Source organism: Desmodus rotundus, chromosome 2, assembly GCF_022682495.2.
Source record: "Desmodus rotundus isolate HL8 chromosome 2, HLdesRot8A.1, whole genome shotgun sequence".
Classification (NCBI taxonomy): Eukaryota; Metazoa; Chordata; class Mammalia; order Chiroptera; family Phyllostomidae; genus Desmodus; species Desmodus rotundus.
In genome coordinates, this window is record NC_071388.1 from 141705092 (window position 1) to 141732943 (window position 27852).

At 40.2% G+C, this 27852-nt stretch overlaps 1 protein-coding gene across 15 annotated transcripts in view; it reads right to left on the bottom strand.

Moving 5' to 3' along the window:
• NEB (nebulin) overlaps positions 1–27852 on the bottom strand; it is a 197269-nt gene that overhangs the window by 137363 nt on the left and 32054 nt on the right. For all 15 annotated transcript variants that reach the window (XM_053918664.2, XM_053918673.2, XM_053918671.2 and 12 more), the window contains exons 21-41: positions 26782–26883; positions 26580–26687; positions 26390–26494; positions 25311–25409; positions 23491–23595; positions 22834–22941; positions 22636–22749; positions 19170–19367; positions 17193–17300; positions 15370–15468; positions 14478–14582; positions 14291–14398; positions 12535–12846; positions 12223–12429; positions 9996–10100; positions 9008–9115; positions 6969–7280; positions 5786–5992; positions 3388–3492; positions 1767–1874; positions 541–852 (exon numbers count right to left, since the gene is read on the bottom strand). In XM_053918664.2, the coding sequence (XP_053774639.1) occupies positions 541–852; positions 1767–1874; positions 3388–3492; positions 5786–5992; positions 6969–7280; positions 9008–9115; positions 9996–10100; positions 12223–12429; positions 12535–12846; positions 14291–14398; positions 14478–14582; positions 15370–15468; positions 17193–17300; positions 19170–19367; positions 22636–22749; positions 22834–22941; positions 23491–23595; positions 25311–25409; positions 26390–26494; positions 26580–26687; positions 26782–26883 (3135 nt within the window). The remainder of the gene's footprint in view (positions 1–540; positions 853–1766; positions 1875–3387; positions 3493–5785; positions 5993–6968; positions 7281–9007; positions 9116–9995; positions 10101–12222; positions 12430–12534; positions 12847–14290; positions 14399–14477; positions 14583–15369; positions 15469–17192; positions 17301–19169; positions 19368–22635; positions 22750–22833; positions 22942–23490; positions 23596–25310; positions 25410–26389; positions 26495–26579; positions 26688–26781; positions 26884–27852) is intronic.

Sequence of the window (27852 nt, forward strand, 5' to 3'; positions counted from 1 at the left end):
AAAAGGGAATTTTCATTTCAGAAAGAGTCAGGGCTTGGGTTTCATTAGCTAGATGCTTCACTAATTATCAAAAAGAATGAAAAAAGGAGCTGGGAGAGAATAACCCACTTTTTATTCCCTGTCGTCTCTTGGAAAACAATTAATTACAAAAGTAATTGCATTCATGGTGGCTTCGAACAGGAAATCCTGACCCAATAATTCCTTTAAAAAACTAACTGTCTCGGGGGAAAAGTGACAAAATTTTGCACTAGAAAACATATGTGATAGCACCCATTTGAATCTCTCTTTTTTTAAAGATAAATCATATATTGGGTGTAACACCTAAAGTTTTAAAGTATATACATAACAACCCCCAAAAGAAGGAACATGGAGTTCAAATGAGTAAAATCCTGAAGCTCTAAATTCTGGAAAGGACCCCTAATTACAATGAGTCCAGCCAGGCTTAGGATAAAATGAGTGGAATTATCGATTTCTTGATCTTCCCTCATGCCAGCTAGAAATGAATAACTCTATGCCAGCTATCCGTTGACCATTACATACATCACTTTGAATCTGCATCGCGTTCCTGGAGTGCTCCACATTCATGGCATCGGGCAGCAGAGTGTAGTTGTGGAAGGGTTGTCTGTAGTTGGTGTTGGTAGCAACCTCCTGAGATTTCTTGGCTGCTGTCACACTGAACATATCCAAGGGTGTGTGGTACCTGGTCTTGCTGGCTTCATAGCCCTTTTTGTACTCACGATCTGACTGCATTTTGGCTACATTCATGTAGTGAACCAGTTTAGGATCATCCTGAAGACTACGAAATCCAATTTGCTTGCCTTTGGCTTTCTCGTAGCCCTGTTTGTATTTGAACTATATGAAAAAGAAGGGCAGACAGAAGTTTGATAAGATATGATGTAGGAAATACTAAAGTATTAAACTGAATTTATATGACAAATTAAGCAATAAATTCAATCTGGATCTATTGTTTTAGTATTTTTAAACAAACAACTAGCAGAGTGTTTCTAATGGATGGTCTTGAGGTGAGCTCTGGGGATAACCAAGAGTGGAAAAATTTGTAGTTTTTGTTTAGATTATACATAAGTAGATGCTTTGAATATGCTCAAAGGTTCCTGAAAAGTTTGTTTATTGTAGATTTTGTGTAATTTTTAAATTATGTTTCCACTGTTATTTTGCATTACCTTATAAAGTATTTGCATAATCCTGAGTAAATTTTGGCAAGGTCCTTATACAAATTAGTGTATCAGACTTTCAACGACTATGTTTTTACGCTATCGAGGTATTATATCAATTCATATGGAAATTATAACTTAATTTGTTTAAAATAATTAGCTAAAATCCTGTCATTTTAATCTATAATTCTTCCTGGTTTTTCATATTTCATGATTTTTTGTGGAAATTATATTATTTAAAAATTGTATTTTTTAAAAAACACCTGGAGACTTTTCCAGTTTAGTGACATTTCAGTTTACCAAGGATATTTTTATTGACTGATTTAGAGTAAAAATCAGTTTTCATGACATAATACTGAGAGTTCTAAATATTTTACAGTTTTTAAAAAAGAATTTTCTTCTTCATAACAACAGTATTGAGTTTTTAAAGATTTTAAAGTGGAGCAAATAAAAAAATCAATGGTACTTAAGATATCAAAAATATTTTAGTATTATGACTTTTTTATTTGCTTTCTAATATAGTTCATATAGCCTCCATGTAAAGATTTTTAAAATATATGGAAAGAGAGTTTATTACTTTCAAAATAGACTTACATCACTAGCAATATTTCTGGAACTTTTTGCAGCAACAATTGGAATAGCATCTGTTCTCAAATCATAGCCCTTAGCTATGGTTTTCTTCCAGTCTGCTTTATAATAAGCCTTGAAAAAAAGAAATATTATTTTAATGTTTGCCAAAATTAAAAGAAGGATGAAACAGGATGCCAAAATCTTTCTATAAAGCATGTCATAATATACCCATTTCTATTAAGAGAATTCACGGAGTTTGGGCTATTAGTTTACCTTTTATTATTCTTTTAAGCAAAACCATCAGTAACTATATACACCATATGATCTCCACTGCTTTAAAAATGCATATGTTGGCATAACAGAACAATGGAAAGGTGATGCTTTGAATATGGGTTAACAAATTGAATTTTGAAAATAATTTTCTATATTTCCAACTTCCCTATAAGCATGTAACATTTTTATTTTCTTGTATGTTTAATAATAAAGTATTTTAATTTATAGAAAGTTACTTGGTACTAAAATTAAAAATTTAGATGTAGTACCACCCAGTTTTATTTAACCTCAATTTTAAAATATTATTTATAACATCAGGGGAAAATTCTAAATTAAACAAAGGCATATGAGTACCAAAAAATGTTTATTTGGAGATAAAAGAGAGCCTAAAAAATGAGAAAGAATGACTATGGTACCTTTTAATAAATGAACAATTTTCTCCAGGTTTGATTATGTTTTTAAACTAGAATTTACCAACTTTTTTAAAAAAGCAAAAGGAAACAATTCATAATAGTGAATTGAAACATCACCATCAATTACATATCTAGTCTAACTGAGAGAGAGGTTACTTACATACAAAAAAGAGTTTCTAAAGAAAATTCCAGTAAACTTTCTTAGAAGTTTTAACAAATAACTGAAACAAAAGTTAAATAAAGCAAAACTTAACCTTACTACACACTATGTACTTCTGTATTTTCCAATCTTGTCTATCTCACTTTGTTCCATTTTTTAAATGGAACACAATCTACTTGATTGATTTTATAACCCACGAATGATTTTGTAGTCCATAGCTTCGAACAGTCTGCATTACGCAAAATTTTACAGTAACCTCTAGTCTCATATTCTATGGTTAAAGTCCAGTCTGAACACTGGTGATCGGCCCCAGAACACAGAGGGCAAGGAGAGGCGAAGAAAGAGGCAGGCCACTCCAGACTGTAGGGGCAGGTTCAACAAGCAAGGGAACTGACACATGAGGTTTGTCTTGGGTGGCCTAATGGTGGATTTCCACACCCACCTGCCAGAATCTTAAAAGATTTTATAGAGGCCCTAATGGGGTTCGGTCCCATATACCATCCAGGTGGTCCAGCAACACACTGCTCTCTCAAAGCTGTGCTCTTGGAAATGACTCCCTCTGCGGAAATGTGCAGAACATATATCCCAAGGACAACGAAGGGGTGAGCAGCCTGCAGTTGCCCGGGTCCAGCTCAGGGCCAAAGGCAGTCACATCTTCTCTGTGACCTCCTCTAACAGAGACTCAGAGGGGCCCCACTCAGTGTGTTCCCCTTAAAATTCTAAGTTCTACAGTTGCCCAGGCCTGGACAGGAAGGAGCTACGTTAGCAACCCCAGACTGTCATCAGGATAAATACTCACATCACTCATGTTGAGGGCGTTGACCTTGGCTTGAATAAACTGAGGCAAATCGGAGTCTATGGTGTATTTGTGCTTCAGTTTCTCCCCCTCCACCTTGTAGTTCAACTGCAAACAAAGGAGGGCAGCATGGACATGTCATTAACTGGCGTGACGTAAGCTTCCTCAAGCATATACTCCTTTAAAAAGGAAGGGTATCATTTGCGCTTTTTCAAATATAAATCTGTCCCAGAGATATTGTGGATTAAGTTCCAGACCACAGCAACAAAGTGAGTATCACAGTAAAGTGAGTCCCATCAATTTTTTGGTTTCCCAGTGCATATAAAATGTATGTTTATACCATACTATAGTTCATTATGTGTACAATAGTATTATGTCTAAAAAACAATGTTTGTACCTTAATTTAAAAATATTTTATTGCTAAAAATATTATACCATATTTTGCTGTGTGTAATGTGCACTTTTTTGCCCAATTTTTTGAGGAGAAAATAAAGGTGCACATTAAACATGGGCGTAATGATCACATGACCCATGTATAATGCGCACAAAACCATGGGTGCGCATCATACATGGGAGCGCATTATACACGGCTAAATAAACAGTGATCATCATCTGAGCCTTTAGTGAGTTGTAATCCTTTTGCTGGGAGAGGGTATTACCTTCCGTTCATAAAAAATGCAGTACCTGCGAGGTAAAAAACACGAAGCGCAATAAAATGAAATGTGCCTGTGTAAGGCAAATACCTAAACTATCATGCAGAGGGGGTGCTGGTATTCATATTCACTGGCTCATTTCCCTAATATTATCGGATAGCACTGTGGACCAGGTCGGGAGGTAGGTTCTGTGTTTAAGGGGTTGAAAAAGGCAGACCTGTACTTCTGGAGCTTAGAGCCCAGCAGAGGGCACAGAGAATAAACACATGGACTATAAGGTACAGTTAGAATTTGTGATGTGTTGTAAATAAAATAACTTTAGGAAAGAAACAAGGATGGTCAGCAAAGGCCCTCTGAGGAAGTAATGTTTATGCCCAAACTTGAAGAAAAGGGAGGGGGTCCAGCCAGAAGAAGAGCATTCAGGGCCCTGAGTGTGGAAAGGGCACAGCCAGCTTGAGGGACTGAAGGCAGCCCGCATCACGTCACAGGGCTGCAGGATGGCGAGGAGGCTCGGAGGGTTAGATGGGATGGGGAGCAGGGCTACAGAGCTGGGGGCCTTTTGAGCCAAGCTAGTAAGTTGAGATTTTGTTTTCAGTTCAGGAAGTTACTAAAAGGTTTTAAGTATTAGAGGGATGTGATTTGATTTAAGCTGGTCTCCCTGATCGCTGGTCTCTCCATGGAGTCCAGATAACAGATGATTGCATTTGTCCACGTGAGAGATACGGAAGCCAGAACTAGGTTGGTGGCAGCTGAATGGCTGAGATGGATTTAGAAGGCTGGCTCAGCAGAAGTTTTGGTTGTGGGGTTCACACAGAGAGGCATTGGTGGTGACAGCCAGGTTTCTGGCTTGAGTAACCAAGCAGATGTTGATGGCATTTATTGGGATGGGGAAGAGCAGTTTTCCCAGCTAACTGGAAAAACAGTAAGAAGTGACACCTTGGTCCATACAAAGAAATTGGAAGACTCTATGCCATTTATTACTACTGAAATAGAATTAATCTTGAAACATCAGTTGTAATATGGGAGCAGGGACTGGCCCGAGAAATAAAATCCACAGATAAGTCTCAAATCTCAGCCAGGCAAAGCATTGGCCACCTGACAATATCTGGGACTAAAAACATGAAATCTCCCCTCCTTTGCTTTTGATGTATCTCCCTCTTGCTGGTGGAGGTATTTTAATAGAACTCTGAGGTTGCCAAATGAGAAAGCACTGAGCATTGTCATTAGCCCCTGACGAAGAATAAGGGTCCAGAGAGACCCGGGCTCAGAGAGGACACTCCAGATGATGACCCTGACAAGTACACTCCCCATCTCCCTCCCAGAGGCCTCTCTGCAGACCGCCTCTCAGAACGTGGAGCTGTCGTGCACGAGGACGAGGGCACTGACTGTGCCTTTTCCCTGGGTAGCTCAGTAGAGTTGTTGCCACTCAGAGCAATAAAGATCTTGGTGTGCAATTCATACAAAGTGACAGATAATAATACGGATAGTTTTATTTCATATGTCTGATGAATAGCTCGGACTCTCTACTTTTGGCAAAGAAAACCTATTCGAAGCAGTCTGTTTCTCCCTTCCCTGTTCTGTGTTCAAGCTTCAAGTTGCTTCAAAAGTAAACCCTTTTGATTACACCTCTGAGAGCAGTTGATTTGGTAATATAGATGCAGCCCCATGTATTGTTAATATAATACATGGTGGAGTGGCTCGTCATGGGGTTACTCATGAACAAGCCCTTCTGCAGGGAAACCACTTACATCACTTAGCTGCTTTGTGTTCTGCTGGGCTAGAACCATGCCCATGGAGTCAGGCACACTTGTGAACTTGAGGGTGTCTGGGTGCTGCCGGTACTTCCTCTCATTTAATGCATCGCCTGCTTTCTTGGCCTTCTCAACTTCCAGAGAACCAATAGGGATCCATCCAATGCCCTTCAAGAAGCTGTTATACTCGTCTTTATACACATTCTGTAAAAGAGTAATCTCATATGAGGAGATATCCTAGAGAACAGTCAAGCAATGTTTCTGACATCTGCAGTTTTCTGCGGGGGAGATGAACAGCAGCCTTTTCAGCACGCTCGTGTCTGGAATGGAGCTTTGGTTATGTCTGCCACAGCGCTTCTTCCCCAGAATCTGGTAATGAGGGAAAGCAGTTCTGCTGTTAGAGTGCATTACACAACACAGAAAATCTAGGCCACTTATTTCCATGGGTACTGCTAAAAAATATTGTGTCTCTTTTGACAATAAATTGGGCTTTTCTTTTGATTTCGCTGAGAACAGCACAACTTTGAATTTTGCCCTCACTGTCCACCTAGGCTATTCTTGATCTCAGCTGGGGAGAGACACTTGCGTTGAGCAACAATAAATGTGCACCATTTCTCCCCGTCGCAGATTCTTATAGAATCTGGCTCCTGCAGACGGAGAAGCTCTGGATGTTAAACACCCTCCCTAGGCAGCTCTCCATGAATCATTCTATAATCACAAAGCTTTCTTGGTTCGTTTCAGATGACTCATTACATAGACTTACACGCATGAGAGTGTGACCTTGAGTTTCAGAAAGTCAAACATAACTTTCCTGAATTCAGAAAGAATAAAGAATGCTGTTATGTTGCATCATACATCCCACCCCTGCAGTAGGCCTCCCCCAGCAGCAACCATTTCCTGCTGAGAATCAAGGTGGCTTATATGGTTAGTGGGACATGGCTTTCTCTAGGATCCAGAAGTTAATGAAAGCAATGCCAATGATTGCGATAGGAGTACAGAAAGCCATCTAAAATACAGCTTGTTCACTATGCCTTTGTTAGCCTTTCGATAATGACTGTTTATTTTAAAGTACATTTTTTTTCCAAATATCTTACTGTATTGTGAAGTCCGCTAAAATAGGAAGAAGTGAATATCCCTTAAGTACCAGCATCTCTGGGTCGGTGCTGTCCTACATACTTACGTCACTCTGAATTTGATTCACGTTCTTGGTGTGCTGGACCGTCAGGGCATCAGGGAGGTACGTGTAATGATGCAGCGGTTGTTTATAATTGACGTTGGTAACCACATCCTGGGCCATCTTTGCCGCTGTGATGCTAACCATGTCCCCAGGGGTGTGGTAGCTGGTTTTGGTGTTCTCATAGTTCTTCTTGTATTCACGATCAGACTGCAGCTTTGCCACGTTCATGTAGTGGACCAGCTTAGGGTCATCCTGGAGGCTTCTAAAGCCCACATGCTTTCCTTTGGACTTCTCGTAAGCTTCCTTGTATTTATACTGTAGAGACAAAATTTGGTGAGCAAAGTCCTAGGCACTGATAACGTGAGGTGCAGCAATTGTATCCACACACAAAGGCACTCAGAACGTTGTGACTTTCTGGAAGATTGTATAAAAACGCAAACCATACTCCCCCCCAACACACACTCCCCAGAAAGTTCAGAGAGACAGCATTTATTTCCATCACTACTGTGTTACAAACGGCTGTTCTGATACATTCAGGACCAGTTTTCCTATGTTATCAATTCTGTAGATGATTTGCGTTTAGAACTTTATTCAAAACCACATGGATTATCACACTGAGTATAAACATAACATGTTCCAGGAATGTAAACTTACCTAATCTATTATATTATTGCACATCATGGAATATTAGAAATTATCGAGAAAACCTTCCATTTCGGTTCCAATTGGCCTAGTAATATGTACACAACAGGTGCAGAAGAAACTCTAAAAAACTCTACATGTGAGTTGTTTACACTCAGGTTGTCTTGGGGTGGAAATCATTACTGTGATTTTTGTCTCAGGTTGATCTAGTAAAGTTAAAACAAAAACCCTCTTCTTTCTAGGTAGCATCAATTTAGATGCTTCATAGCCAGGTAGCTGGGCCTTTGCCCACCCCTATTTCTTAGCAGCTACTCTCCAAGCTCACTGCTGACACGGCTACAGATGAAGAATGGAATTACAGTAAAGACAGGAACTGCTGTGAGCTTTTCCCGTCAGTAAAATCTACCCACAAAAGCCCTGCTGTCCAAAATCTCTCACTGCTAGAATCGGCAATGCGGCGTGGGTTGAGCTATACTGTATGTAACAGGTCAAAACCTCAATGTTTACATAAGAAAGTTCAAATCCACCTGAACTCTACAGACACACTGCTCCTGCCGTTTAAGCACCGATAGGGAGTTTAGCAGGCAAAAGGATTATCAAGTAATTTCTAAGCATGTTAGAAAAACTGTGCAAGTGCTAAAAAGAAAAAAAGATAATGCCACACTTTAGACTTTCACTTTCTCCTTAAACTAGGAATGTATTTCACAGTGATGTGCAAACCTTTGAGGGACACATTTTCAGTGGCAGCCCCACGTGGAGAGGCTGTGGAACCCCCAGGCCCCATGTGGTCTGTGCACATGGATGGCATCTTTCTGCTTTTCTCAAACCAAGACTGCAGCCCCTGGGATAGTGGGTGACAGCGGAGTCTGCGGGGCCTATGTGCTTTTAAAAATTGTGCATTTCAGTGATGGGAAGGAGAACACGTGTGCACTTTTTCTGTTACACATGACATGAGCATCAATTTACATAAATGAAAATTACATTCAGGAAAAGTGGGCCGTTTCCCCACTTGCTTTATAAAATCTGTACATCTATGTAACATCTTTTCAATCTTCTTAACACAACTGCAGCGCAGGCAGCATCGGAATGTCATGTGTTAGCGTCAGCGGGGGCGTTCCCACCGAAGGTCAGTGTGGGCTGTCAGGGGCAGTGTCGGTGAAGGGGATTTGGGCTGTGAAGCGGGGAGAGGGGTTTGTGACACTCCCCTACCAAGTGGGGTCAGCTGAAAAGAATCACGAAACATGGAAGAAGTGACAGTTTCTCAAAACAATAATTTGTGGACAAGTTGAATGTCATTAATTCAACACATTGTTTTCAATGTGATATCATTTAAACGAACACACATTTGTGTACTTTTCAAAAAAGCAATCACCCAGGTTTTGGGTAACACAGTTACTCACATCACTGGCAATGTTTCTTGACGCTTTGGCTGCTGTGATGGGGATAGCGTCCCCCAGCACGTTGTTGCCCTTGGCTATCAAGTCATGCCAGTCCCGCTTGTAACAGACCTGGGGCAGAGAAACGAAAAGGTTGTCAGCGTGCTGGGTTTAATCAGCGCATGTGATTCTTCCATGGCTGGGACTGTCTTATTGCACTCCAGACAGAAGCTAAGAGAACCTCCTTGTCCTACTTTCTGGAGTGTGACATTACTGGACTCTGCACTAATTATTCACCCAAACTTTGTCCGGGCACCTAGTGGGGAGGGACACTGAGAACCTTGAGTGGATGGAGGAGAGGACAATACAAGTTCTGGAAACCATGGTGCGTGAGGAGCAACTGGAAAAAATGAAGTCTCTTCTGAAAAGAAGGTCAAGGGAAGCCCTGGTGGTCAGCTTTAGAAGTTTTAGGATTGTTTTTAATAAAAGAAAAATGATTTTCTTTATTCTTATTTTTCTGGAGGATAATAACCTCCTCACATGCAAAATTAGGAAAACTAAATAGCAGTTTTAGAGAACTGGGTGTTCAGCTCTACATAAAGAATAATTTATGGTGATTACCAGGGGAGAAGGGAGGTGGGGAGGTAGAAGAGGGTAAAGAGCGGGTAAATGGTGATGGAAGGAGAGTCGACTTGGGGCGGTGAGCACACAATATAGTGTACAGATGATGTGTTACAGAACTGTACACCAGAAGCCTATATAATTTTATCAATCAATGTCACTCCAATAAGTTCAATAAAAGTGTTTTTTAAAGACGAAGAAGAATACTTTAAAATCATCCTACACTTGAAAAGGCCGACTCGAGAGGCACAGAGCCATCGTCCCAGGATGAGACGTCAAGGGGGCCATGTGGGCAGCAGACCTGAGAAATTGTCAAGGCCCCGCCATACCTTGCAATTCTATTACTTATTATCAGTTCTGGATGTCACACCCCATCAAAGACCCTACTTACGTCACTTATATTGTAAGCATTGCACTTGGCCTGAAGAAACTGAGGAAGGTCAGGACTCATAGTGTATTTATGTTTCACATCTTCTCCTTTAGCCTTGTATAAGATCTGCAACACACAGCCGCAAAAGTAAAACGCATTACAAATAGTACAAAAAAGAAAATTCATTAATTTCGTGCTTGTAGTTGTTACTAACACAATCCCTCACTATTTCTATTGTTAAAAAGTATCAAAGGTATGTTCCTGTTTTTAACACTCAAGCATCTTGTTATCTTTAGGAGGACTCAACAACTCTGTGTGTTACAATAGACAGAAAATCCTTCAGAGAATAGAATCATTTACTGCCAGAGATGAATGAAAAATAAGTTCAAATGTGAAACTCTAACATGAATCACATAATTCATCAAAGCCAGAAGAGTTCATTCTTCGCTAATAGAGTCAGTAGTTCTTAAAGTCTTGTGGTTTCTTTGGTTTGGGTTTTTTATTTTTAGAGAGAAAATAATGGTTAGAATGAGTCTTTTCACTTCTGCTAAAAATTTTCCAGTTATAATCGTATCAGGAAAAGCAGACACTTTCCTCACAAATTGAAGGTGCTTATACATAAATCCAGTACACTCAAAAGGTTTACCATTTTGTATTTACCCCAGCTTGTCATTTTAAAGATATCTGAAAGATATCAAAAGAGTATAATGTAGAAATCATGTTGTATCCTCCTCTTGGTAATAAAAAAAGAAAGAAATTGCATAATTTCTAAAACTGAAACAGCACCAGAATCACAAGTAGATTTTCAGTCTCTTGGCTGTCATTTACGACATGCACCTCCATGTCCCGGTCATGTGTGTGAGGAATGTCATACGTAAACCGGTGTGAATGCTTTACAGGTAAAGTCGGAAATGGCTGATATCCAAGTAAATCCTCAAATGCTAAATAATGTCTTCTGAGAATCCAAGAGCTAGCCTTTGGAACCCTCACTGCCTTTAGGAACCATTTCCTAGGCATTCACAGAGTGCCATTAATTCCACCTTCTAAACATCACCTCCCCATTGCTACTGACTTAGAGTCTAAATATGCCTTCTGTTACATCTGTAACTACTTTGTAATTCACCTCCTTGCCTCTAATCTCTGCCTTCCCAACGCAGCCTCTGTACTGTTTGCCAGCGTTCTCTTTGAAAGCAAAGACCAGATCATGCAACTCCGTGGATTAAAATTATTCAGTACATTCCCTTACGTACCCCACAACGTCCGGTCTATAAATTAGCATACAAAGCCCTCAACGATGGGGTTACAGTCTTGAGCACTTCGCTGTACTTCCATTCATTACTTCTTGACTGTCATGTTTCTCCTTTTGCCAGGAAGGCGCTTTTCCTTCCCTTGTTTGCCAGGGAAGCCCTGGGGGGCGGTTACCCCCGTCCCTTGTACACACTCAGCACAGGCCCCCTCCCCGCAGCTTGAACCGCTCCGTATGGCAGCGCTGCTCCTGCCCTGCCTTTGTCTCACACCCCTGTCCCATTTCCTTGTCACGGCCCCTACCCCGCTCATCTCTACACCGTCAGCACGTACTACGGTGTCTGGCACAGGGAAGGTGTTCAAAACCATTCCTTCAAGGAATTAATTAATGAAAGCTTTTGATGTCCCTTTAACTCTTCTATGCACCAGACTTACCTTTGCTCTGACTTCTGCCAGACCCTATACATGGCTCATGGACAGGCAGGCAAACAATGTACTAAACTCCACCAAGACATAAGAAAAAGTCTCTAAAAACAGTCTCTATAATTGCACATGATGAAGCAAAATAATATACTCTGTATTATTTCCCTGTGTTATATATGAAAACTAAATATGAGGAACTTTGTATAGCAATAGATATGATAAATTTGCCACAATAAAATGTCTGGGATTTTAAGCTTAAATTTAGTGTGTGTGTGTGTGTGTGTGTAGTACTGGAGTAGAACTTTTTGCACCATGTCAAATTTATCCAATAGCATAGTATTTCAAGGTAGTTAAGGAGGAAGAGGTTTCAGAAAGGAAGGTAAAAACCAAAACAGAAGAAAAAGAAAATATTGGTGCCCAAACTAAAAATAATTGTAATTATTACTTTTCAATTAAGTAATTTCAAAAGGAAAATGGAGAATTTTATTCTCCATTGGCTCTGGAGAATAAAAACGTGAGCCGATACTCAGGTTATGAACGCCTCCCCCCATCCTTGGCGCCTGTGCTTTGGGGTACTCACGTCACTGGCCTGCTGTGTGTTCTGTTTTGCCTGGACCATAACTGGGGAGTCCACGATGCTGGTAAACTTGAGGGTGTCTGGATGTTGCCGGTACTTCTTTTCACTCAGGGCATCACCTGCCTTTTTGACTTTTTCTACTTCCAGACTCCCGATAGGTATCCAGCCGATGCCTTTCATCCAGTTGTTGTATTCTTCTTTGTAGGCATTCTACAGCAAAGGGGACAAAGAGGAGTGAGTGCCCCGGGCAAGGGGATCTCCCACACAGGCTCTGACCTTGAAGGGGGACTGATTCTTGGAGTAAACATTGCTTACGTCACTCTGTAAGTGCATCATGTTTTTAGACAACTCCAGGTCCATGGCATCAGGCAGGTAGGTGTAATGGTGAAGCTGATGCTTATAGTTGGTATTGCTGACTATATCCTGAGCTTTCTTAGCTGCCACAACGTTGAACATATCGTGAGGTGTGTTGTACTTCGTCTTTGTCTTCTCATAGTCTTTTTTATACTCCCGGTCTGACTGTATCTTGGCTACATTCATATAATGAACCAGTTTCGGATCGTCTTGGAGACTTTGGAAGCCAACCATTTTCCCTTTGGCTTTTTCATAAGCCTTTTTGTACTGAACCTATTAGAAGTAAATGTGGGCATATTTTAAAATGTAGTAATAAAGATTTTACTAAACAATGAGACCATGGTTTGAAGCAATTTGGCTTTCTAGAAATTACTTCAGTAACCAATGAAATATCCGCTTGTACATAGCCAGGTAAAATTAAAATGTTATGTTGAGCACATTGGATTGGTTACAGCTGATTCTGCCACCTGAGAGAAGTTGAGATGGGGGGCATTACTATAATTCATACCAATGATGAAATAAAATATATTCCTTCCCACTTAGACACTTGAGACAAAGGAAAAGATAAGCATTTCACAATCTCTGCCAATTACATTGTGCTGCTAAAAAAGATACCAAACAGCTGGCTATTGGATTAGTAATGCATCTGCATATTCAAAGGGAGCCCAGAGCCAGCATTGTGAAAACACTAATTGGCTCTGAATAATAAAGTGAGGAGAACTGGGCTCCTTTGGGGAGACCTGGGAAGAACCTGGGAAACTGAGAAGCAGGGATGTGAGGGAAGGTTTGTGTGTAAGTCAGGGTGGGGCAGGGGTCGGGGACCTGGAGGAAACCACCCACACAGAAAGGGGATTGGTGAGGAATTCTGGATGGCAGGGCCATTAGGACACAGGCATTTATTATTCAGCCATCAGTATTTACATTGGTGCAATGCCAATTCGTTTCCAACAACCAGTCAATAAAGTAGTGCTTGGGACTTGGGAGAAACCAAAAGCAAAGGGCTGTGTTCCATCCCTGGCTTGTGCGGAGCAGACAGAGAAGTGAATCCAGGGAAGGCGAGCCCAGGCAAGTAAACCGGAGCAAAACCATCGTGAGCAAACCCAGAGACAGGGGACGCTCGGGGCACCTGCAGCAGTCACTGGGAGTGTCTCACCTCCTATAGGATAACAGGTGGGGCTCTAGTCAATTTTACTGAAATCTCAAAGAACAAAGTGACTCCGGTCCACAGCTGAGTCAAAGTAAGATAGCAAACGAAACCACGTTCCTAACTTTAATGGAACCTAGTCCCTGACTATTAGAGGCTATAAAACTTGAAGCCACGTCATCATCCATAGAAGCAATGAAATAAAAAGAGAATCATTCACTTGAGCACCAGGGAATTCATAAGCAAGCCCCGAGATAAAATTTTACCATCAGGAGGTTATTATGACTTAAATAGTATGTAACTTATCTATTTCCACAAGAAGAATAAAGTGCATTTGTGTAGAAGTATAGAGGAGAATTTTTGATTAAGGTGCTTGATCAGAACTGATCGGTAAAGGTTACATGAATCCTTACCCCTGAGAAAATTCAGGTCTGTCTAGGGAACTTTCTTTTCTAAACAGTTTTCAAGCAGACTTGCTTGCAGTGGGAGATAGCAGATATGGTCACTTTCGGACAACAAGTCCCCCTGCCTACATTTGCTAGTCACACACCGGCGGCCACCGGCTGGACTTACGTCACTTGCAGCCTGCCTAGCAGCTTTGGCGGCTTTGATGGGAATCGCATCCGTCCTCAGGTCATACCCCTTCCTGCTCAAATCTTTCAAGTCTGCTTTGTATATGTTCTGAAAGAAAAACGTCACTTTGATATAATGCAGTGCACATTTGGACAAGTTTATCACGCAATCAGCCCGGTGCACACACCTCACTGATGTTGTAGGCATTAACTTTCGCCTGAAGGAACTGGGGGAGGTCTGCTGGCAGGCTATATTTGTGAAGAATTTCCTCTCCTTTGGCTTTGTAGACAACCTGAAAGAGAAAAAACGCATAAACAAACTAGTAAAGTAGGAAAAGGGACTGAATGACACAGGAAAAGAATCTCAGAAAGGATCATGTTGCACAGAGGCGCTTTTTATGAAAGACGCTTTGTGGGGTCCCCACATTCACCTGCAAATGTGGGCATTCAAGGTGTCATATGCACTTACGCAGGGTCTTGTCTTTGTGCTGGTTCAGCCTGGGCAAAAGCCCCTTGGTATGCACACACTCGGGGAACCCCTGGGCCTAGGTAGGGGCACCTGCTGGAAAGTAGCCCAGGAAGGGGACCCAATGAAGATGCTAGCCTGCAGACACTTTCCTGAGCACAGGAAAGCAGTAACAGTGGGATACACCAACAATCTATATTCTACTTGGTGGGCTCCTAAAGGCGCTTACAGGTAGGTTTTATTACATACAATTTTTGTCTTAGCTCTGACTTAAAATGTAACTCCTCCTTATGATGTAGTGCCTCCATTCATTTTCCTGGTCTTTCCTAGAAATAGGCTTGTTAGTGTTTCTTGTTATCAAGAGAAGCCCCTCTTACCTTATTCTTGGAAAGCAAGGTCAAAATACTAAAAGACAGTAAGCACACTGTACATAACACTCTAAAGATATGAATTAGGTGTGTTTTATTAATGAAAAGCTGAGGGAATAGCACAGTTGCTCATGTAACTGAAGCTCTTTAAGTTCTATAATAACTACAGGTGATTAGTACATTTGGAATACTAACGTACTTGTACTCATTAACATTCATTAAGACACAGATAAAATTAACACTTACATCACTCCTCTGGGCCTGGTTAATCTTAGACTGTACTATAATCGGAGCATCTTCGATTGAGGTAAACTTGAGAGTATCTGGATGTTGGCGATATTTTTTCTGTTTGATAAATTAAAAAAAGAAAAACAATAGCATTACTTGCACTGAAGGTTAATATATAAAAATCCTTGAAGTTATTTTGGGGAGACAAGACTTTTCCTGATTTTAAAATGTTGAGACATTTGATGTTTGGTTGGATGGGGGAAAAATAAATAAAATATAAAAACCATTATTTACAAATTGACTTAATCTTGGATTTAATGGGGCAGTACAGTCAATATAACTTTCAGAAATCAGATGTCACTCTCTCAATTTCTTGCTTATGACATAAAAGAGAATACTCTCAGCTAAGCAGAATCCAGAAACATCCCAAATTTTTGTGAAGAATTAACAGAAAACCATGCAGAAAAACAACCTAGGGTGTCTTTGCATGACACTACCAAGTTTTCGAAGATGCCATTTTCCTTGTCACACCATCAGCAGCTAAAGAAAAGAAGCTCTCTCGTTGAGGGTAGAGGCACTGAAGAATTAGGACAACAGCTATAGATTATTTGAAAAATAGAGAGGATTTTGGCTTTGCAAGCCTTAATACGGTCAGTATATAGATTGTCACTAAAGTGCTGGGAAGGCAGGGGAAAGGGAACCCTGGAAGGTGATCCAACTGGGAGCTGACAACTTCTAGCTACACTTATTCCAATATCCCTCTCCATTGATCCCCCCCCCACCCCGTCCTCTTACTTTGCGCATATTAAATATCTCACTTCTGCATAGTTGCATCACTCTTTCAACTTCAGAATTCTGACAACTACCAACTGAAAAGTACTTTTTCTGAAAAATCTCTGAGTAGATAAAATGGTTTTCACCGAAGACAAACCAAAGCAAAAAACAACAAGAACAACAAAATCTTAGGTGTGGAAGACAGCTGTCGCTGAGCACCTCTGCCCCTTTTTTATGTAGTCTAACGTCCTTCACGATGGTTTACCTGACAGCTGAGGAATGTTTCACTGTGGGCAGAGAAGGGACAGACAGCCTGGCTGCTTTACAACTGCAAGATCATCATTTTTTTTTTCTTAGACTGAATAATAACAGAAACTATTTCAAAGCCATCAAGAATATGACATAGGGTATAATACTTCACACAAGTTCTATAATATTTGTTATATGCATTATTCATAATTGCCAAAAATTGGAAAATTCCACATGCCTGCTAACTGGACAACCAAAATACAACACAACCACACAAAGGAATGCTACTTGAAAAAGAGACAAATCACAGGCACTTGTAAGAATATGGATAAACTTTAACAATATTATGCTAAATGGAAGAAGACTGATATAAAGGAAATTTCTAGAAAAGCATAACTATAGAGATAGAAAGCAGATGAGGGATTGCCTGACACTGCAGATGGAAGCAGGAATTTTTCAGGTAATCTTTTTGGAGTACTAGCAGAATTTAAGAATTCAATTGTAATGATGACTATACAACTGTATAAACCCATTAAAACTCATCAAGGTGTACACCTAACATGGTGCTTTGTGTTATGCAAAGCATACCTTGATAAAGTTGTTAAAAATATTTTTTATCATGAATGGTTCACATAGGTAGTCTTGGTGATGTAAAACGGTATGTTTATATATCAGAATAATTCAAGCATGTGCTTAGTCTTTCCCTCAGCACCATTTATTAGAGAATGAAGCAGCAAGGGAGCACTTGCCATGGTTCTGGGGATTGTTCACAGGGCACGTGCCCAAACCTCCCTCTGTGACAGGGGCGCCGGCTTTACCTCATTAAGGATGTCTGAAGCTCGCTTTGCCTTTTCCATTTCCAAGGACCCAAAGGGCACCCAGCCACAGCCCTTCATCCAACTGTTGTAGTCAGCTTTGTACTCGACCTAAAACACCAAGTGAAAGCTTAAATTTCTTTTGCTCAGCATTGTCCTTATTCATAAAGGGTGTTAAGATTTCTGACCAGCTTCCTCACTCCATGCATTAACGGCATTTTAAACATATACTTGGTGAGAGATTTTAACGGCCCTCAGGTTTTCGCTGTTTTTTCAGTTGGCATATGTTTCATTTCATCCCTGTTTCCAAATGAATGGAAGTTCAATCTGGGAAATGCTAAATTCAAAGCTATATTTCAAAGAATAAATGAAATTGTTATATTTAGATAATCAAATGTGAGATGTTTGCTCACTAGAGTTCTAAGTATTATATTTCAAAGGTCAAATTAAGACTGAAGGCCACAGTAAGAGTGGATATGTTTTGCTCATTTTCTGACCAGGTAAGACTTGATAGCACTGTTTGTACTAAGTGTTTGCACACGGTGCCCCTCATGTGTAATGGTCAGCTTAGGAGTTTTGCTACGTTGGCTAACAGTACACTCTCACACAGGTCACTCATTAATTTGCTTGCAGAGAACAATTATGTTCTGGAACTGGTCTGATTTTGAGGACAGTTACTTCATTTTATTCAGATAATGAGCTAGCCTTCTTATTTGGCCATAGATGGTACCTCAAACACTCTAGAAACAAAATTCAAATTGTTCTTTATTGTGGGCCTTTTAACTGGAATAAACAAATCAAGAAACCATTTGGTTCCTGCTTTTGAGATGCTTACAATCTATTTGGGAGGCAGAAGTATAGCAAAAAGTAAGCAAATAAATAATAGGATAATATATAAAACAGAATTCTTAGTGATGGAAATGTTGGGATCTCATGTCCGTATCTGCATTATTTGCAACAGCCAAAAGACGGAAGCAGCCCAAATGGCCCGTGACAGAAAAATGGCTGAACAAACTGTGGTGTCACGTAAAATGGAACAACGTCCAACCTCAAAGAGGTAGGAGATCCTGACACACGCTTCAACACTGATACAAGCCAGTCACAAAAAGTGACAGATACTTGATTATTGCATTTACATGAGGTCTTTACAGTAGGCCAGCTCAGAAGGAGAAAGTGAAAGGGTGGTTGTGAGGGCCTGAGGGGAGGAGGAGAAGGCCAGTCGTTGTTTAATGTGCAGAGAGTTTCAGTTTTGCAAGATGACAAAGGTCTGGAGGTTGGCTGTACAACAGTGTGAATGGAAAGAGCTGCTACTGAAGTGTAGACTTAAAATGGTGAAGATGGTCAATTTTATGTTAAGTGTATTTTGCCACATTTTTAGAAAATAAAATTGTTAAGATAAAGCATTTGATTCTGTAGCTAAAGTTAACTTGCCTAAACAAGTTTTGATCTACAGAAAAAAACCCAGCTATTATAAAAATTGATACTGTAAATCATAGATTTTATTTTTAGACACGATAGCAATCTTTGAAAAAATTATCGATATTGATGTATGTGATCATTATGATAGTGGTGATGATATAACAGTGAATGTTTTATGAGAACAACACCCAGCCTCAAAAAGGTAGGAAGTTCTGGTACATGCTACAGCACTGATGAACCTGGCACCCTGCTGAGTATTTTTGCATACCTTTAAATCCTCCAAACAATGATGGAGTTTTATTCCAGTTTTACAAGGGGGACTCTAGACTCAGCCAGGTGGGTAGCTTCCCCAGCGGGCAACAGTGTTGGGGTGCATGCCAGCCCAGGTCTTTCTAACTGCTGAGGCTGTGCTCTGCTAGGACCACAGGGTGACGTCCTCATCACCTCCTGCCCACATGCAAAAGCACGCAGACACCTCTGAGAATTGCCAAAACACTCACTCAACTTAGCAATTTTTTTCAGTTTCCACCTTAAAGGAGGAGACGGAATCTGATTACTCACATCGCTCTGCAGTGCATAAGACTTCTTGGCGAGGTCCAGGTTGATGCTGTCGGGAGGGTAGTTGTAACTGTGTATGAGGTGCCTGTAGTCCACGTCACTGACGATTGCCTGAGATTTCTTAGCTTGAGTGACTGGGAGCATGTCAAGAGGTGCCGTGTAGTTAGTTTTTGACTTTTCATAGTTTTTACGATATTCACGCTGTGAATAAAAAAAATTCCATTTATTACCTTAACGAATTTCCAGAAAAGCACAGAGATCTCTCCATCAACAACAAATATAAGTGAGAAAAAACAGATTCAAACATCTGAGTGGTTATTTTTTCCTAAATTTTGTTCACATGTTACACATCGTTGAAATGCTCCACAAAATCACACGGACAGATCTTTTCAAATCTCTTTGTAGATCGAAGCACAGCTGACAGACACCAGGACTGGGCCACAGCGTCTGCTTCCGCCAGGTCTTCCTCTACAGGAAAGCAGGGGGTTGCAAAGACCACTAACACGCACTATGATTTACTGAAGTAAGTTGTCCTTTGAGGGTCTTCCAATAAGGGAGTTTCTTTTTTTTGATTGACCAAAATCATATGATAATCATTTCACACTTCTGATTTTGCAAAAAGGCTACTTGATACATAGAACGGTACATTTGACTTCTTGGATTTCTAAAGTCATCTTTAAATGAGTACTTTCTGCTTTTCAACCTGACTGTTCTACTTATGACAGTAGATAAGCCCCACTGACAATCCCAAAGGTTGTTTCATACCAAGTTTAATTTTGGTAACAATTTTAAAAAGCTTCAGATTGCAGCAGTTATAACACCTCAAAGGAGAGAAGTGTGGGAAGCCGAGCCATTAAAGTAACCTTTGCCCCTCTGGACGGTGTTCTCATAATCCAAATATCCTGACCGAGCCTCAGAAGGCACTTTTCATTGGCTGGTGCTCTGGAATGGTTAGACAGATTGCTAATTAGATGAAAGTCCCAGCTTTATCAGGTCCACTCACCAGTGACCTTAACAGAGAGACAAATTCTGACCCAGAGCCTTTAGGAAAATTCTAAGCCCATTTTATGTCCCCATAGTCATATAAGCATTAAAGACAGTAACCCAAGCTACCGAGTATGCATGTATATTATAAATCTTCCGTAGAAATTTCTTTTGCAAGTGATCCAGTCTTTCAGCTTTCTTAGGGAATGTGATTTCCTTCTAACATTTTGTGGGTAATAACTTTCACTGAATAAATGTATCACTTAGTTGTAAAGTCTAGATCCTAGTTTATGAAAATAAATAGGGAAATCTTCTAATGGTATGAAAAAACATTAACAAAATAAAGACATTTTGTCTTTATTAGAAATAAACTGATAGCCCCGGCTGGTATGGTTCAGTGGATTGAGTGCCGGCCTGTGAATGGAAAGGTCGCTGATTTGATTCCTGGTCAGGGCACATCTCTGGGTTTTGGGCCAGGTCCCTGGTTGGGGACATGCAAGAGGCAACTGATGAATGTTTCTCTCCCTCTCTCTCTCCCTCCCTTTCCCTCTCTCTAAAAAAATAAATAAAACCTTTAAAAAAAAACTTTCCAAAGAAATAAACTGATAAGCAATGTTGCACAGCAGGTGGTATGTGGAAGTGTTTTTGACTAAACTGTTTTGATGCTCCTGTTCATTTTCACACAGTCCACACATACCTGCACATATAAAATGTTGTCAAAGGTCCAAATGGCTTTAAAAGGCTCTTTTTAAAAAGCTATGCATGTTCTAGACCTGTAGCTTAGTGTTGAACTTGGATTTTATGTGAGAACGACTCATTATTGACTATCTCCACATTTGGTTGCTGACATCAATCAATTAAAAAGTATGTATTGAGCATTTATTATGTGCCTAGTGTTCTAATGGGTTTTGTGATAGGATGCAAAACAAAGATAAAATACATGTGCTCTCAAGAGAGAACTATAACTTTTTTGAGTTAAGAAGGGATAAGGAACTAGAGAACAAGATAATTTTGTGCATGTAAGCACTATATATGACATAATTCAGCACAATGTTATTAGATAAAGTAACTGAATGGGGTATTTTAAAGTTCTTTATAAGTATATGAGGGGGAACCCCCAAAAGTCCCAGAATTTATTTATTAAAAATTGTGTATTTATTCTTACATGTTTAGACTTCAGTCACCTTCAAAGTACTACGCATTTGATGCAGTAAACCTTTCGAGACATTTTTTTCCACTGTTTCTTTAAACTTGCTGATTTTGATGCCTTTTGGTGCTTCTGTCATTTTTTTTGTTTCATGTTTTTCACATTTGCAAAACCTTTCTCTTTGAGGACTTTTTTCAACCAGAGAAACAAAAGAGTCACTGGGGGTGAGATCAGGTAGATAGGGAGGGTGGGGCATGGGGATCATGCCGTTTTGGGTCAATAACTGCTGAGCACTCAGCGTGGTGTGGGCAGGTGCACTTGTCAATCACCCATCATGAAATGGGCAAACGCACTGCAAGAGACTTCAAAAAAAATTTCACTGAAGCCCAACTCAGCCTCTTAGAGCAACACCAGCTGGTACACTGACTCAGCTGGGTTACTAGAACACTCACCTAATGGATGAAGCCTGTACTACAAGGGACCTGCTCTGCAGAACATAATTCCAGGGGTTTTTTTTGGGGGGAGGGGTAAATTATAGAATTATATAGATCACATGAACACATGGGTAAAATGAAAGCAAATAATAGAAACATCCTTCTATTTAATTATGAGTAAATAATATTTGCAAGTTTTGTTGAACACTCTTAAGTGATTCACTCAACATTTTTTGAACACATTGGATACTGCAATTTGCAATAGTAGATGTTTGCTTCTTTCTAGTAAGAAGTTTAACCAAAAGACAATAGATGGCCCATAGACAAGCCTTAGGAAATCCATAAATTCTCTGAAATTTAGGCAAAAGGTATGAAAAAAGTTTGTTTTTCTGGATGGATGATCCAAATATTTTATCGGATTCTCAAAAGGGCCTGTGGTCAACTGAGTGTTTTCCGGGACCTAGGCCAGTGCTAATTACCAAGTCAATGAGGAGCAATTGATAGCTACACTAAGATTTTTATCTGTGACTCGAGATTTTCTTCCAAAATAAAGACAGTTTTAAAACTATCATTTTGAAGGACATTTTTCAATTACAAGAAAGTATTCAAACATCTAGTGATGTTTTCCAAAAGGTTTTAAGAATTACAACTGATATCCTATTAAATATTAACACATTTTTTCAAAGTGAAATAAACATCAAGTACGAATCAATAATGTTTTTCCTCAGTCATGAGAGGTATAAGAATCTAGGGGATCATTCCACTTGGGAAGTTCTCTCCCGCAGTTTGTTGTTTTGAACCTGGCATATCCCATGGATATAGAACCCTTTCATACGCTACTGCCCTTGGGCACGTTAACAGGGATGCCTTCTTAAAAACGAGACAGACTGACGAAAGCACTCACGTCGCTCTGCATTTTGGCTGTCTTCAAAGAGTGCAGCATCTTGGGATCATCATTAATGCTGAGGGCTCCAATCATTTTCCCTTTGCTTTTCTCATAGTCTTTCTTGTACATCACCTGCAAAGACATCACACATGTCAGATCCCACCCATCAGGGAACACCACGGAGTCCCCCAGCCCAGGTCCCCAGGCCACACTCACGTCACTAGCATTCTTGCTGTTAGCCTTGGCTGCCAGGAGGGGAATGGCATCCACTTTAATGTCAAACTTCTTAGCTTTGCTCTTCTCCCAGTCGTACTTGTAAATATTCTGGGCAGGAAAATTTTAGCAAAGGAATTGTAAAAACATCTAACAGAGATTCATACAGTAAAGGTTTTTTAAAAACATTGAAAATTTGTATGTGTGGACTTATTTCACCTATAAATACTGTATTTACCAAGTGGTAGCATACTACTTATTTATCTGTCATTCAGCTTTGTCCACCCATCACTGATCATGTATAGTATACTTTTAAAAATGTTCTGTGAAATTTCTAGACTCTGCTAGCCTGATATTTACAGGATAATAATAAAAGGAAAACCACCTGGAGAAGGTGAAATGTGACCTTTACACAGGGGAGTTCTTGTAAAACCCTAGGGATGAGCAAAGGGGCAAGTGAGAGAATGTTTCTGATGGCACCAGAGACTGTGGAAAATGAAGTCCGACAGCTGAGTAAGATCTTTAGGAGCATTTAGGCCTTAGAAGCTCTACCTACACTCTGGTAACGATCTCACTAGTTGTTTATTTGCATGACCCCTAACCTGTTCTTCCTGAGCCCCTATGACATTTCCTCGTTCATTCTGTGGCTTTAGTACTCACGTCACTCAGGTTATAGGCATTGATTCTGTGCTGGATAAACTGTGGAGCATCTGCTGGTACGTTGCACTTGAACTTCTCGCCTTCATATTTTGCTTTGTAATTCAGCTGAAACACAGTAGAGGGTGGCCAAAGAGTTCAAGGTGGGAACTTCCTCGAATTTACATAGGAGAATCTGTATAGCTAAGTCATTGCTACCATTTTTTGAAAAACACCCCAAAGAAAGACCATCCAGTTGAAGTGCTGCGTGGGGCCCAGAGGCTCAGTCCCTCTTTCGGGGCTTGTGGTTTAACCAGACTTTGGGCGTCATTTTGTAGATGCAATGTGTATGGTCTAAACTTCTAGGCTGTGCTGAAGGCACAAACACCCCAAACCTATGAAAGCCTGCAAGAGCACCAACACAAATAATAATAATTCTAAATAACATGCTAGCACTGTTAAAGAGATATGGAAATTCTTATTAAAATACAAAAATAAAGGACTTTAAAATTTTTTTTAAAGTAACATTAGTTGGAAGAAAGACAGCATAAGGAGCAAATAGGCTGTTGAATTGTGAAGCTAACGGCAACTGGACACAATTGAGAAGGGTTGTGCAATAAGCATCTTCAGAACAGAGTCCGGGGCCTAGCAAGGCCGACGAGAAGAGTGTGGGCACAGGGCACTGCGTACAGCACTGTATTTCTCTGCATCTCCTCAAGTTCAGTGGAGTCCATGGCGTTAATGATTAGCCGTTGCTTCTGGGGCACAAAATATTAATATGCTAGGAAGCATTGCTTATGAACCAGTATGACTTCTGGGTTCTACTGATGCCATTCCCTTCTTTACCAATTGGCACATGGGCTAATTCCAGTTATTGAAACAGGTTTCGAAGTAGAGCAAACTCTATGTTTTGATTTGCTGTCTTGAGAAGGATGCGGTACTCCTCGGGATTTAGCTGTGTTAGCACCTTGTTACTCAGTCGGGTCTACCAGTCAGCAGGCTCGGCATCACCTGGGAGCTCATCAGAGAGTCTGAATATGGGTCCCTCCAGACCTATTGAATCAGAGTCTGCATTTTACCAGGGTCCCTGGGTGAGCCTCATGACTGTGAATGTTTGAGAAACACTGCTGCTCTTCCCCTGTCCGTGGCAGGGCTGGACCCTTCTGCCACTGGTCTTCCTTGGCTACCCGATCTAAAGTGCCCACCCAGTCCCTCCTCCTCACGTCATCCTATTTTAATTCTGTGTCTCCATCGTATATTAGTTTTCTTATTATCATCTGACACCTTTCTTGTTTCTGTGCCTTTTTTCTTCCCACAAAGTCTTTGTTAGGAAACTTAAGAATGGGAAATGCTTGCCTTGTCACTTGTTAGCTACGCAAAGTGGATGCTTTTGTTATTTAAGTTACCATAGAACTTTAGTATGCATTATTTTTAGCCTGCATTCCTTTTCGTATAATCCTAATGATTAACGCAGCTAAATCCTGAGGATTTGGTATAATCTTCAGTGGGAATGAGCAAATTCCCACTAAAAATTGATGAGTTATTGAAAGTTACATTTTATTTTAATTATTGTCTAACACCATTTTTCTCAAGGGAGGAGTTCAATCCAGCAGTTACATATTTCTACAGAGACCACCTCCTCCTTCATCTCCCACCATTTCACCTCTTACTACTGTCCCCCCACCATATTCTCAGCCACCTCATTCCAAGATTTTAAAGAAATCTTGATTAATGACATTGTTGAGATAACAGAAGGACAAAAGAAGATCACACATGTAAATGCTTGTGGTTCAGATAATCAAAGCATTCCGGGTCACCACACATGCATAAATCAAGGCACTTACGTCGCTAAGCTGTTTCATGTTGAGCTGGGCTTGCAACAGTACGGGAGTATCAGTGACAGCCGTGAATTTGGTCTTATCTGGATGAACTTTGTAGGTATGCTAGAAAAGATGTCCTTTAATGAAATTTCATAACGTATCTTTATGTTCTTGTTTGTATACACACTATAACACACACACACACACACACAAACATATAAAAAGTTTCTAGCCAAAAGTTAGTTTACTTCTGGAAAACTTGGTTGATACATTCTTTCTCTGCTCCCTCCACCTGCTGAAGTTGCTTCTAAACTGGGCTCCCTGCTGCAGTGTAGCTACCAGATTACTCCTCCCTCTGCTGAAGCCCTACATGATTCTCCACTGGACTTCATATTCACTCTAAACTGTATCTTGGCTTACCAGCCCCACCCTACAAAAACCACCCCTTCCTTCATCTCCTACCATTTTACCTCTTACTACTGTCCCCCTCCCCAATGGACTTCAGCCACCTTATTCCTTGTTGGAGCTTGTTGTCTCCTCAGACGGTTCTCCCTGCTGCTCTTCCCCTGTTCTGGGCACGGCTGCACATTCCTGCCTTAGGCCCTCTTTGATCATCCAAACTACAATGCCCATCCAATCTTTCTCTCCAAACCATTGTATTTTAATTCTGTAGCATCATTCTACATTACCTGTCTTATCATTGCCTGGTACCTGTCTTGCTTCTGTGCTCTTAGTTTCTTGTCTGTATCTCCTGCACAAGGGCCCGCCATGAGAGGCAGCCCACCTCGTCAGCACCAAGGACAGCATTAGGCACCAGCTAGCCCCTCATGAATGAACACCTAGCTCTCACAAATCTCTGTCTTCCCCTTCCCCTAAGCCATGTATACATTGGTGGAAACAAAGATTTATAACTCCTGGAATTATTCTGTAACAAATAGGCTTCCTCGCAGTAATTTCTGTGTTCCCCAATTCCACCCAAAAGCCAAAATTAAGAATTTAACACGTAATCACTGGATGCTAGCATTTGAACTCCTGCTGAATTTACCACTAGATGGCGCAAGAGTCCCAAACCCAATTTCCAGAATTCAGAGCAGCTGGCTTACATCTTTACACTGGTCTAGCTTCTTGATTGCTTCGTATTCTTGTGTGATTGTCTGAGGGAAATAGCATTTTCCTTTGTCTTCTTCATATTCTGCTTTATAATTTTTCTATAATGAGAAAGAACAACACAGATGATTATTGTCATTGTTCCTAGTGTCACTGCGAGGCAAGAGCAATGGTCTTCAAACTTACGTCACTGTTTTGAGCTGAAACCTTCATGCAGTGTATTTGATGTGGGTCTTCAGGGCTGCCTATATAATGACCCAGAATGTTCTGCACATACGAATCTTTATACTTATTCTGGAAAAGAAAACATATGGCACTCAAATGGACAGTTATTCGTCAGACAGTAGGAAAGCCCTCAAACCCCCGAGGTAACCCCGGCCTTTCGAACCTCGCCGAAGTTCTTCAGCAGAGCGTCAAGTTGATATTTAGGGGTCTCGCAGTAATTCATGCTCTTTGCCTTTGTCTTCTCATAGTTTTCTTTGTACAATCTCTGTCCAAGGAAAAAGGAAGTCAAACAAAGGAAAAAATAAATCTCATGGTGTAAAAGTCATTCACATTATTACTATACTTTAACCAAAGGGCAAATGTTGTATGTTTAGCAGCACTGATTTCCCACAAAGCAAAACAAGCAGGACGAACACGGTAGAGGCTCACGTCTTGGCTGGTTTACTCTGCTGATAACCATGAATACGTTTGCTCTACTTAATCGTAATATTTCTCATCCAGAATAAATCGGAGCCCACGAATGCTGCTGTCTAAGCAATTTTTGTCATGAAATAATTATTTCCTCTTGAATGTGTTAATTTTTTAAGAGCAGGTAAAATGAGGTCAAAGGTACAAGATGAGCCTTAGATGCTTAGACACAGTCTTAGGAAAGTTTTCGGTTCAGCGCTTGAAACCTCTGGAAGTCAGCTTTCATCATTAAGACCTACTCTTTTACTTTATAGCAATAATACATGGAAGATGGTTTTCCTATTTTATTGTATGAATCATATATTCCTTCACATTCTCTTTTAAGTCTCACATGCAGAAATGCAAAAACATACTAAATACAGGAATATCTTAAATGATAGAGACTAGGGAGTATTTACTTTTTGGGGTATGCATTTGAAATGCAGTTTTGTAAAGAGTTTTATTTTATATTTAATAAGCAATCTAAAGGCTTTAAAGTGAGATCAGTATTTTATAAAATTCTTAAAATAATTTGCTTTTAAAGTTATGCTTCATCTAGTGATTCCTACTTTATGTTTAGCCTGATCTTCTCATTTCTCGCCTTTTATTTTTCTGTATGTATTTTTGCAAAGTACCTTAAGTCAGGTCATGGCATGGAATGAATGAATACATGTTTATACATCCTGAGATACTGAGCCCATTTCCAGGCAAAGAAATAAAGAAAGTGACATTGCTAGGATAATTTCCCTCTGATAAAACAGAGGGCATTAAGGAGACAAAGGGAACC